The sequence below is a fragment of the Uloborus diversus genome, chromosome 10 (genome assembly GCF_026930045.1).
Source record: "Uloborus diversus isolate 005 chromosome 10, Udiv.v.3.1, whole genome shotgun sequence".
Taxonomy (NCBI): Eukaryota; Metazoa; Arthropoda; class Arachnida; order Araneae; family Uloboridae; genus Uloborus; species Uloborus diversus.
The window spans coordinates 80,964,347-80,977,904 of record NC_072740.1 but is presented as its reverse complement, the minus strand read 5'-3'; the positions used below and the strand labels follow the sequence as shown (position 1 = coordinate 80,977,904).

The 13,558-nt window shown below is 31.8% G+C and overlaps 1 protein-coding gene across 1 annotated transcript in view; it reads left to right on the top strand.

Moving 5' to 3' along the window:
- Nucleotides 1-13,558, top strand: part of LOC129231492 (atrial natriuretic peptide-converting enzyme-like) — a 192,342-nt gene that overhangs the window by 49,704 nt on the left and 129,080 nt on the right. The window contains exon 3 of the mRNA XM_054865820.1: nucleotides 642-754. Within this exon, the coding sequence (XP_054721795.1) occupies nucleotides 642-754 (113 nt within the window). The remainder of the gene's footprint in view (nucleotides 1-641; nucleotides 755-13,558) is intronic.

The following is a 13,558-nucleotide window of genomic DNA, read 5'->3' as shown; positions in this document are numbered from 1 at the left end:
TATATGAATCCGTTGTGTGTAGGATGCTGTGAAGCCATTGTCGAAGGTTTTAGTTAAGCTTCAAGTTCAACAATTGAAACACGTGTTCAAGAGTCATAAGAAATTATCAATTTAATGCGCCCTAACTTAGTAGAACATCGTGTCTGAACACTGCTTCCGTGTTCAACATCTGTCAAACATTTTTCGTATTGCTTGATGTTGATAAAAAAATTTGATTGTTGAGGAAAACATTGTTTACTATTACATGGCGCAAGGAAGGCCCCGCAAAAATTTAAAAACAAGGAAAGTAAGAAACAAGCAGTAACAAATATTAAAACAACCACTCAACTTCATTTTCCTTCTACTTTAGTGCAAATTGAAGTCAATTAGTGCAAAATTTATTCCTTATCAGAGATAAGTATTCATACAACCCATCTTTTTATGAATTACAGTATATACTAAATAACAAGTCATTTTTAAAATAAAATGACTTTAAATTTTAATACTTTTTGGGATCATAATTTTAATTAAATCAACCATCTATTTATTTCAAAACATTGTCTTATTTTTAAACTGAAATCTCAGGAAACAATAACTAGCATTCAAATATATTTTACGCGTGTACATTTTAGCTACTTACACGAGTTTTTGTACATTTGCAGAACGAGTCTACAAAGGCAGTTTTGTAATTGTTGGGGGGGACAAGTACACCTCTAGCCTCTCTGACACCCTTTCTGATGACTTCCAGGAAAAAGCTCAGGCCTACAAAGCGAGGGTAAGTAATAATATTTATTTTATATATTTCAAATTTAAAGCTTAGTTATTCCAATTCATGTTCTCTTCTATTTTCTCTTTTTATACTGGATTCAAATTTATCCTAATAATCCTTGTAAACTTTCCTTATAAATACGGAAAGTAACCTTACTAAACATGTGGCATATCTGCGACTTTCTCAGTAAGTTATTTCTTTTTTCATTAATTTTTGTAACCAATAGGAGGTTAAAGACGGCTTTCATTACTAGAAATACAAAATATGAAGTAAGTATAGTTTCTTCGTCGTATTAATGGATGTTTAAATAAGTGTGAGGAGAAATTTTCAAAAGTACCATTTCATCAATTTTTAAAACTCAGTAACTATCTATACTGTTAAAACCTGTGCGAGTCTATGCGTGTCTGTAACCCTATCTCCTTCGTACTGACAGTGTCTATCAGATCAAAATGGTACCTGTAATATCAATCATGGTTAATGGCCTCAATTTCCTACCGGGGTAAAACCTCAGATCAGCTATTTGGGCCCAAATCTTGCACTTATGACTCCCTTGAATCGTATGCTCCTCATTAAACTTCAGGTACCTCCCTTCCTAAGTCTTCGCAATTAAATCCCCCTTACAAAACCTGAAGCTGGATTCACCCGTATTGAAAATACAGTTGTAGCAAGCAACCATTTTGTAGCCATTTAATTCAAACTTTAAATTCTGCTTCAGTAAAACAAAGTATCGTTAAAAGTTTACGATATTTTTAATTTACAACAAATGAAGTTTCTTATTTATAAGCGTTATAATTGCATTCTTCTATAAATACGGCAGTTTTTCTTCATTACAGACACTCACTGCAAAAAATAATTGTTGTTTTCATAGTAATATATGGTTTTTTCTTACAGTTTAATACTGCTCTGCTAAATAACAGAGAAAAACTGTAAAAATGTTTTAGATTGCGCAAAACGACGCGTAAAAGGTGTTTCCTTTCATACGGGAAGATAAACTAATGAATTCAAGGTATCGACAGCCATTTTTGTTGATATTTCGGCTGTGCTGAGGCAGGACTGCTCATTTGTAATCCAAGTTAAAGGTAAAAGCTAGTTATATTATTCATTCCCTTTTCCTCAAAATGCAGTTTTCTTTATCATCGAGAATGTATGTAAAATAACAGTGTTTATTTAGAAATCGTAATTCGTATCCCAATATTCGTTGATGTTGACTTTGCAATTTCTTTTAGTTGTTAAGTTGTAGCGATTGCTTTATAGCAAAAATCTGAGTAGTTGTTGTGATTCTGAATATTTTACTGCACGTATGATAGTTTTTAAACATTTTCTGAAACTCAAATTTGATTTAAAAAGAAATCAATTCCCTCCTTGATCGTATTTAAAGTTATTAGAACATTAGACTTTGTTTACGATTATATTTTGTGTTATATAGGATGCGAGTACTTAAAATTTAAATTCTTATGTTTTCTAGTAAATTTTTATCGTATCGCGATTGACTTCTTTCTTCTGTTTTTTTTTTCTTTTTTATATTCTGTTTTAAATTCTTTAACAGTTTGCATTTAACCATTTTATTGATAAACTTTACGTTATAGCGTCAGTAACTTAATTTATAACCTGTACATAATTCGATGAATAAAATGTAAATAAATAAAATAGCAACGTGACCGAGAGACATGCAAACAGTATCAAGTTTACTGATTTTTTTTTTTTTTTGAAGAAGAAGAATTTGCCACTATGGAAATACAATACTCTGATGTCTGAACGACTCAAAATTCTCTGAAATCTGGAGCCAGCTTTCATACTTATCGATCAAAACTAAAATAATAATAATTAAAAAAAAATCATCAATGAAACACTCCAAAAAAAAACTAATAAAAATTAAGCATCTTTAGATACAAACATGAAACCCTTGTGTTTTAAAAGTTTTACATTTGCGTCGGCATTAAATTAAAATTTTACTTGAGGAAAAATGCACTTGTACCATTGAAACTTGTGAACATAAAAATAATTTTAGAAACTATATCCAAAAACACTCGATGGGAGATCACGGGAAGTCTCTATGACCTCCCCAAAATTGCCATATTGGAAAAATGTTATCTCACGATTCGGCAAATTTGCGGACATAATTGTAATGTGGCAATTTTTGAATTCTCGAATGTGCAAATTTCATTAGATATTGTACTTAATTGTGCGTACTTAACGTGTGCATGCACCAGTATTTTATTAATCTGCAAATGTGTAAGTTCCATTCGACAAATTGAGATTATACGCCTTCCCAACATATTTAATTAAGTTCAGGCCGTGCCTGGCTATATTCTTAAAATTTTCAGCTTTTCATTTCTGATCTGGCAGTGTTGCGTTCTCGTCTTAATTACTGCTTTTTAATTTAAAGTAGAATATTTACATTATTATGCATTGTTTGTCATATTTTATTCGCCTTGAAGGACATGCTCATTTAGAAAAGTAGATGAATCGAGAACTACAAAAGAATTTGAGACTCTTGTAACCTTGAACTCATCAGTTCCTTTACATTTTAACTTTTAGAACCCTTTGAGTCAAAGTTTGGCATCAACGTGTTTATGATGAAGGCAAAAACTATATCATAAATACTGAAAAGTGTGATTCTGTACTTCACTGTCTTTCACTGCATATAAAAAGTAAAAATATGTCAGATTGTTATTCGTGTAAAATGAAAAAAATCGGAGAATTTTGTTTAAACCTGTAACGGAGATTCAAGCCAAAGCCGGGTAAAATCTTTTGCATTTAAATGCGATGGGTTCCTTAGCAGTTGAGTTCTTTAGAGGGGGCGGGGGGATTAATTTCACAATAATAGACGATTTTTCAAGAAAGTCTTCGATTTATTACTTAAAGAAGAAAAGTGAGGTTTTCGAATACTGTGTCAGGTTTTAAAAGAGAACAGAGATATTTGCGGAAAAGATCCGATAACGGGAAAGGAATTTCTGAACCCCCGGGTTTGAAATTTACTTTAGCGACCAAAGCATATGAATCGAAAAAACTAACAAATCCTCCAGTTGACAAAGTAGCGTCATAGAACACCATAACTCAATATTAATGAATGGAATTAGGACACTTTTAAATGAAACGGGTTTGCCTCAACAGTTTTGAGCCGAAGCAGCTATGTGCTTCCACTACTTACGGACTAGAGCGGTTTTAAAAGGAAAAATCAAAACCTTTTTTGAGCTATTTCGAGGAAGAAAGCCATCTTTAAAAAACTCACTTGTTTTTTTTTTTGGCTGTATTTCTTATATTGGACTTCCAAAACAGAAAATAAACAAATTGGATATGAGAGCTAAACAGGGAGTCATGGTAGGATATGCGTTTAATACGAAAGGTTATAGAATTTGGGATTCCAAAAATCACGAAGTGACAGAAACGCTGAATGTTAAATTCGATGAAAATAAATTCTAGGTGGGGGGAGACAGGAACGGGAAACAAAGGAATACAGTTTTATTTCACTACTGAGTAAATCTGAAGTAGAAGAAGTATATCCTGAAAATCATAAAATAGCATGTTGGGAATTAAATTGGTTAAAGAAATACAAAGGCAAAGTAGAGAATGCAGGGATATGTATTAATCTATTGACACAACGGTTCTAAATTCCGAATCGCGAAGCCGAGGTTTTTTGTTCTGAAAATAACACTGAATGTGACCCAAAATAGTTCGATTTCACTTGTGGTGATAATTCACGAAAAGTATCAGATTCTGATGAAGGTAGGGGGGGGGGGATAGTTCAAGTAAGCTAGAAGCTAGCATTTCCGAAGATGTAATTCCTTCGAATTTGAAAGAACGCCAGAAAGTGAAGATTGGCAAAACACAGCAGAACAGATAAGCAGAACGAAATAATGCGCTTCAAGGCCAGAATGGTTATTTTAGGTAACCACCAGGTATGGGGGGGGGATACTTTTTGCAAGTGCTCTCTCCAGCAATTTCCTTTTTTTTTTTTTTTTTATTGATGCTTTCTTTTCAATTTTTGTGTATAAGCTACATTGGGTCCATTTCCAAACTAATGTTGGCAATGCGTATCTATATGCGGGTATAAAAAAAGAGATTTGTGAGACAAACTGAAGGGCTTGGCGATCCCTAAAATCTGAATTTTGTCTGTAAATTGAATAAATTATTGTCATTCTGATACAGATTAGATCGAATCACGACGACCGGATTTCAGTGGCGGAGGGAGGGAGAGGGGGTCTAGTGTTTTTGTATAGGTTCAAATAATATGGTGTACATTCAAACAAAAATGCGTAGCACTGTCAACGATGGAAGCGGATTATATTTCAATTAGTGAACAATCTAAGGAAGTTATATGGATCAAAAGAATTTTAAATGAATTAGCCACGAAAAGAGTTCAGAATTTTAGATTAATAGTACTCTATACTGTGACATTCTAGTTGCGATTGATTTTTCTAGATTTGCAATAGAAAATTGCAGAACTGCTTAGTTCTTATAATGATGTGGGGTACCATTTCCCAAGGAATTCGATTGATGAAAATGAATTTGGAATAAAATCTGTTGAAACTAAAAATAATTTAGCCGATTGTTTCACAAAACCTTTTTTGAAATAAAATCTTGAATGAAAATGAATTTGGAATAAAATCTGTTGAAACTAAAAATAATTTAGCCGATTGTTTCACAAAACCTTTTTTTAAGGAAAATTTACGTAAAGTTTGAATGGCAATGACTTTAGAATTGCAATGACATATTTTTTAATTTTTTTTTAATGTTTCAATTATTCCATTATGTCTAAGTTATAATTCGCGCACACAAACGGATAGCCTGTAATATATTTTTTATTCATATATTAAAGTATTTCTTTTTCCCGTGTGCTGCCGTGCCAAGAAGGGGGGAATTTGCTACCGAATATTTTGTTCCTTTCCCTCCAGCGCACGGAGAAAATAAAATTGTAGTTGATTTCATTTTGAATTTGTGCCCGGTAATATGGTTGCGGTTTGGTATTTCAAAAAAAAAAAAAAAAATTAAACTACAAATTTCATTCTAGCCGCCTGATTTTTTCATTTCAATTTATTCACTAATGCAATATTTTTTTTTTTTTTTTTTGAGTTTAGTGGTATGCAAATGTAAAGAACTTCCTTAACTTGTGACCAGAACTGAATAGAATAATGGTTTGTGTCATTTTATCAAGATGGCATTTCGCGGTTGTGTTCCGCTTGGAATTTCAAGGAAGACCCTAGTCTGAACGATGCTGCGATGATTCACTTGCTGACATGAATGCCGGCAATGGAAGTTTATAAATACCTTTTTAATTTATATTTTTGTGTTTTCGGATGTAATTTGTAATCACAAATGCTTTTGAGTTTTAGAGCGTTCTTAGCCACTGAAGCCTGTCATACGGTCTGCGTGCCATATTGGGTCCCTTGAAGCTGATTTTTGTGAACCTTTGTCAGGTTCAATGTTACAATTAAGAACTATGGATTGGAACAAGATAAACTGAATTTTATTTTGTTTTGATTGAAATGTGATCGGGCATACTATTCATTTAAGTCTGAGTTTTATAAATTTGTAGTTCAATATTAGTTTTTACGGGTAGTTGAATATTATCACTTCAAGAATCACCGGAATATAGAAATGTCTGTTGCTAGATCGAAATTAGACGTACATTTCTTTATTTTATTTTATTTATTTATTTTTTTTTTAATTTTCAGTAAATTTTGGAACACTGATTCTTTGTTTTTACATGTTATTAAAATCGAAGGAACCAAAACAGAATGTTAAGTACTTTATTATTTATTGTACGTATTTCTGTAAAAATTACAGGAACAAAATTAAAAGCCAACTTCATAATGAGAGCAACAATGAAGATTAAAGTTTAAAGTACGATATATTACAGCGTATTTCTTCGCATATTCAGAATTGTGTGACACTTATCAAACAAAATTATTGATTATTTTTACTGCAATGTGAATAAAACGCAGTTATTTTGCAAATAGAGTATGTTTAAATCTACAGTTAAAAAGTGGTGCGGTCTTCTGGCAAAGCATTTTCAAGAAGCGTAGCATTGTTTACAACAAGGACGGCGGGCCAAATGTGGACTTACAATTTCCTAATGATTGGAACTGGCACTACCAGATTTACTCAATCTTTTGATATGTTTGACGATTTATTCTTTTGTTAAAAACTTTCAACTTTTCTGACCGATTTTCATTTTTTACTGAATTGACTTGAACTAAGCCATCTTGATTTTGGGAATATAGAATTGTTTCTTCCAGATTTCAGGAAAATTCTGAAAAACTTAAAGATAAATTGTGTAAATCCTCTCAAAAGAAGTGCCACTTAAAAAAAAAAGTCGCTGATGGTTTAAATGGGGACATCGATAGCTGTTCAAATTGGGGGAGGGGGGGAGAGGGTGTCCCCATTTTGAAAGACACAGAATATAAATGAAACATCTTATATTTGCTTAAATATTGAGACATAAGATAGAATGTTCTTACGGTATTATTTTATTTCAACTCAAATGACTCTTTTATGTGATTATTTAGTACTTAAGAAAAAAGCTCCAAAAAATTAAATTTTAACAATATAATAACACATTTGTGGAGTAAAATATATGAAAAAAAAATATTTTGGAAAAATTATAAGTATGTAAAATCCTTATATATTATTTCAGTAGCCTGTTTTTTGGTTTCTACGCCAGATTTTCCTCAATTCTTGATCGATTTCTTTGATTTACGCCTTATTTTAAAGCTTATGTTGCTGGCTACTGACGAAAAATAGACCCACGGTCTAAAAATTGTTTCTTTCAGCCGAAAAACCTGTTTTAAAGAACCAAAATGAGGTTTTCGGTTAAACTTATAACTTGAATTTGCGCTATGACCGACGGAGCTGAATAGCTTGATCGGCAGAGCGTTCTCTTCGTAACCAGGAGAATGCGTGTTCGGGCCCACGTCCGGACAATCTGCAACAAAAAATTAGACAAATATCGCGCATTACATGAACACTTAATTAAGTGAATAACAACTATGAAGGAATAGAATAAACGAGAAGGAAACGATCCTTGCTGATAAGAAAACTTGAGCTAAATTACTTCTGAATTGTACGTCGTTTTTTTTTTTTTTTTCTTTTAAGGCTTAGGCTCTGGTAAGAAAATTAAAGCATAATGTAAGCGAAAATATAAGTAACAGGTTTACGATTTCAGACTACAATAGAATTGTTTTTTGTTCAGAAAAAAATAATAAATCGTATATTAAAATATATATTCCTCTAATGGGTTTTTGACTCGTTGTACAAATTAAAAAAAATACTACCTCAATTTGAAGGGGAAAATATATATTTTTTCTTCTTTTTGCAAAAAAACAAATAGTTTATCACATTTTTATAACATTCGAAAAGCTACGCTTAAAAAAGAGCATAGTTCAATTTATTTTGTATTTTAACCGTGCTGTTAACTGATGAATACGCGCTGTCATCTAAGTCATAATGGTTCAAGCAGCCTGCGGTAACAAATTGTAAAAATTTTCAAGAATAAAAAAATGTTTCTTCAATATCCTTATATATTATTTCTCTGGCCTGTTTTTTGTTTCTACGCGAGATTTTCCTCAATTCTCGATCGATTTCTTTGATTTACCACTCATTTTAAAGCTTATCGTTTAGGCTACTGACGAAAAATAGACCTAAAGTCTAAAAATTATTTTTTATGTTAAAAAAACCTGTTTTAAAGCACCGGACTGAGGTTTTCGGATAAATTTATAAGTTTAACTTGCTCCGTGATCGGCAGAGCAGAATAGCTTGATTGGCAGAGCGTTCGACTGGTAACCAGAAGAACGAGTGTTCGATCCCCGTCCCGGATGATTTGCATCGAAAAATTAGACAAATATCATGCATTGCATGGACACTTACAAATAATAAGTAACCTAGAGGGAATAAAATAAATGAGGTAGGAACGTTCCTTGCTTTTAGAATAAGTTGATGTAACCTGTAGCTCAATTGATTCTTAATTACAAGGTTTTTGTTTTGTTTTTAAAGCTTTGGTTCTGGTCAGAAAAATAAAGCATGATGTAAACGAAAATATAAGTATCAGGTTTACGATTTCAGACTACAATGCAATAATTTTTGTTCAGATAAAAATCGTATACTAAAATGTAGTTCTTCTAATGACAGTTTTTGACTCTTCGGACAAAAAAAAAAAAAAAAAATACTACCCCAAATTGAAATTACGCTTTTCATTTAGTTAACCTATGAATATTTATTAGAATACGAAGAAAACGTTAAAATTACTAACAACTTGATGTGTAAAATATCCTTTTTTTCTTCTTTCGGCAAAAAACGAATAGCCAGTCACATTTTTACTACATTCGAAAAAGCTGCGCTTAAAAAACGAACATAGTTCAACTGATTTTGTATTTTAACCGATCGTTAAAATGATGAACGCGTACTGCCATCTAAGCCATAACGATTCAAGCAACCTGCGATAACAAATTGTATAAATTTTCAAAAACAAAAACACTTCTCTTCAATATCTTATCTTATATACTACTTCTGTGGATTATTTTTCTGTCGGTATGCGAGATCCTTATATTTTATTTCTGTAGCCTGTTTTTTGTTCCTACGCGAGACCTTCCTCAATTCTTGATCGATTTCTTTGATTTACCCCTCATTTTAAAGTTTATCGAACTGGCTGATGACAAAAATCAGACCTGCGGTCGAAAAATCAATTTTTTCGGAAACGCCCCTTGCTCTTGCATAACCTTGATGTGGCCCGTAGTTCTTATGCAGATTTTATTTTCCTTTTTTTATTCAAAATTCTAATAAAATTTCCAATTTTTTGCACCGCTTTCGGCAAAAAAAAATCATAATTAAACCTTTTTTTTAAAAATAAAGCTTAAAAGCACTGGTCTTAGCTCTTCGGTTTCATTGATAAGTTTTTTTTTTTGGTAGAGCGTTCGGCTATAAATTAGCTGAATTTCGGGTCCGCCATAGCTAATTTAGATTAGTATTACGCATTACAGATTAAAATTACGCATTATATGTAGAGTGCAGCTCTGGTTAGTTGAGCTGTCACCTTGACTATGTTGACCTGTTTTAGGGGAGTTTAGTGAAAAATAGACGCGTTATTGGCTCGGATTTTAGTTAGAATATTTTTGAAAACTACTAAGAAAGTTTCTCAACTCAATTTAGCACCAATTACCGCTCCCTATTTATCGAAACGGAGGTAAACATTGTCAGATTCGGAGCTCAACTTTTCAGAGCCTCACAAAACTCATTACAACAGATAACACACTTAAGGCATAAACATAAACGCGACGGGAATGCTCCTTGGCATTTCAACTTTTTTATGCAGGCTACAGTTATTATTCAGCTGAATTGACTATTAATCAAATGGTGTTCTTTCTTTCTTTTTTTTTTTTTTTTTAAGCTTTAACTCCGTTCAGATTACTGAATATAATGTAAGCATAAAAAAATATTAGATTAAAAAATTCAGACCTCAAGGGAATCCTTTTTGCGCAGAAAAACTCTTCATTGTATGCTGAAATGTACTTTTTGCTCTTAGCAGTGTTCGACCTTTTGTATAAATAAAACACTACAATACCAAATTGAAATTACAAGTCTCACCCAGTAAACCTTTAACTATTTATTCGAATACGATGAAAAAACATTAAATTTTTTATCAACTTCAAAAATAAGAAATCCTTTTCTTATCCTCTGCTTTCGGCGGGAAAAAAAATTGCAATTTTTCTACGTTCGAAAAATTACACATAAAAAACGCATTCAGTTGAACTGGTTTCGGTTTTGAATTTTAAGTGTTCGATTACAAGAAAAACATTTGCAAGCCTTCAAACCGTAGCGGTTAAAGCAGCCTGCTATGGGAAATTGTATTAATTTTCAAAAATAAAAACATTTATTTTCAATCTAATATATTATTTCTCTAGAATGTTTGTTTCAATCGCTACGCGAGATCTTCCTCATTCCTTAATAAAATTCCATGTTTTACAAATAATTTTAAAAAGTATCAGCTGGCTAATGACAAAACATAGACGCACTGTCTTTTTTTTTCTTTTTGGCAAAAAGCTTTTTGGCTGTTTTTTATTACACATTGCTTCAATGAATAGCACTCGAAAACGAAAACGAAATTGCTCGGTTGGTTGGAGTGTCATGCTGGCAATCAGAATGGCGCCAGTTCGACCCCTTGCCAATACATATATCTTTTATGCCTCTTTTTTTCCGTTACAGGCTCACATAGGCAGGATTGTATTTGCCACAACCCGTTTTTTCACATGCACAGCTACTGATTTTCACGAGTCATTCAGTCACACTTTTCATGATATTTATGTTTGTATTGAAAATACGTACAACCAAAAAGTGAGCGATCATTACATCATCACATCGTTGTATTTAACGAGGTTTTGTTGCTGATGTCTTTAAATTACATTCCCTCTTTTGTGCCTTTATTTTTTTCCGTTTACTTAAATCCGTGTACTTTTTTCAATTCTTCTTCATAATGTTCTTCTTTGAAATTTTTAAAGAGAGAAATGCCGCTTGAAACGATTCTACGCAGAGTGCGGAGTTCCGCACGGGTCGTCTAGTATTTCATATTAAGTACATACAGAGTTTTAAGTAATTAAACGTAAAGTTACTTTACGTCACACTTTGTTTTGTATTCAGATTTCTAACGATGGGAAGCTGTTAAAGAAAAAGATGAAGCTGGTATCAGTTGAACTTAGTTTGAGCTGTTTAACAAGTGTTGGAAAGGAATATGGGTTACCAAAAAAAGAAAGAAAGAAAAACCATCTATATACGACCTTCAGTACTACTATAGCAACTCGGGGGAGGGGGGGGGGGGTACTAAAAGAGGCTAGATAGAGTATTCATTGTTTTAAATGGAATACCCCAATACTTCCCAATTGGTTGCCCTAAATATCAACCTTGCTCCATTTCCTAAAAAATATTTCGCTACCTCATCCTTATTATTGTTTTGAAGTAAACATATTTCCGCTAATCTGAAGCCTATTATAAGAAAAAAACTAGATACAAGTTTTATCATTTTTAAAACATTTTTATTTTTTTCTTTAGGCCAAGATGTTAGCTTTCCCATTTTGGACAACTTGGAATTCTTGACTTATAGAAGGAGTTATTCTCTCGATCACTTCAGTTATCCGATCGAAAAAAACAAACATTATTCTTAATCAACAGTCTCATATGTATTACGAAATCCTTCAAAAATACCGAAAATTACAAGGATTTTTTTTTAATTGTACTTCAAAAACCAGTATAAGTGCATTTCTTTACATGGAAGATAAAATGTAAGATATTATTTTCTTTATTTTTTTCTTTTTTGAGTTCTTATGTAAAGTAACCAGATTAGGTCTACTTTAACTAGACATTAATAACCACCGTTACAAATGCGTAATTTGCAAATTGCTGCCAAACAGTTTTTTTCTCCTTAAAACAACATATTTACGCTTAACTGGTTACTGAAATAAACGGTTCAGTTACAATTTAGGTATATGTTAAGCAGTTTCAAAATAAAAACAACTCTCAAGGCAAACTTAATTTCAGATCATTCAGAGTCATAATTTTAAGCATTTTAGGGCGTATTTTTATACCTACATAATTTGATTTTTCCATGTATGTTTTTTGGTGTTCACAAGTTTTATGAGATTCTAACAATTTTTATTTTGACAGATGCTTTCATAATATAAGGCCTAATGTTGGCTCCAAAGTCGGCAAAGATGTCACAAAGAAGAATCAAGTTCGCGATGTAAAAATGTTGACCTTGAAAGCATTTGCATTCGATTTTAAATGAATTTCTGCAATTTCACTGTAATAATCTGTATTTATAGGTAATGTATACGAAATAAAATAATTTGGCGATTTTTAATGGTGTGAATGTTTCGTTTTTTCTCATGAAAACAGTATAACAGAACATAAAGTTAAACTTTATATAAACCTGACAGATTTTACTATACCAAGTGAAAAATTATTTCTGTTTAGTAGCTCTGGAATTCTGAACTGTCACATATTTATTGTTTTCATCTATGTAAACTTTAAAAGGTTAAAAATATCAAGTATTATCTAATCTATAATACTGTTCAATTTACAATAAAAACCATTCTGTGCAGTCTAAATGCTGAATACTGCACATATGGTGTGAAATAACGTTTGTTAGTAGTATTTCTCAAATAAAGTAGGTACAAGTGCAACTTATAACATTAAAAAAAGAAGAAAACCATGAAAATAATCTGTTTTTCCAGAAATGGAAAATAAATACAAGGTAATAAATACAATTGTATGTATGAAGTTAAAAATAAACTTAAAGGTATAATGGATTGCATACTGTAAAACATTTCCCACGTTATGCTGCTCATTTTAGAATTTCAATAATGCTGAAGTTGAAAAAAGTATTTTCAGTGAAGATACGATGTAGTGTTTTCAGTTATACATATAAAAAAACTTCTCAGTTTTTACTACCTTCATGAATCAAAAAGTTTTGTTTTATGAAAAGGCTATAATTGTTCTTAAAATAAAGCTTCAGACCATATCTTGCAATTTCCTTCTATTTGTAAATTTTTAAGTTGGCAATAAAAGCTGAAAGTTTTTTGTAGAAATGAAAAAGCACCATTTTTCCTCCTTTAAGGGGGTCCGGGACACAAAAATCCTCAAATTTTGAAAATTTTTTTTATAATTTGAAAAATTGCTCCGTTTTTTTCTGCTTAAGAGGACGTTTGAATCTTGTTTCCACCTTAAATAGAACGAAAGTTATAGTTATTTTTGTTGCATGCATCTAACGAATGTGTACATAACTTTAAAACTTTAAACGCGTTTTTCTCCATGATGCAATTTTCC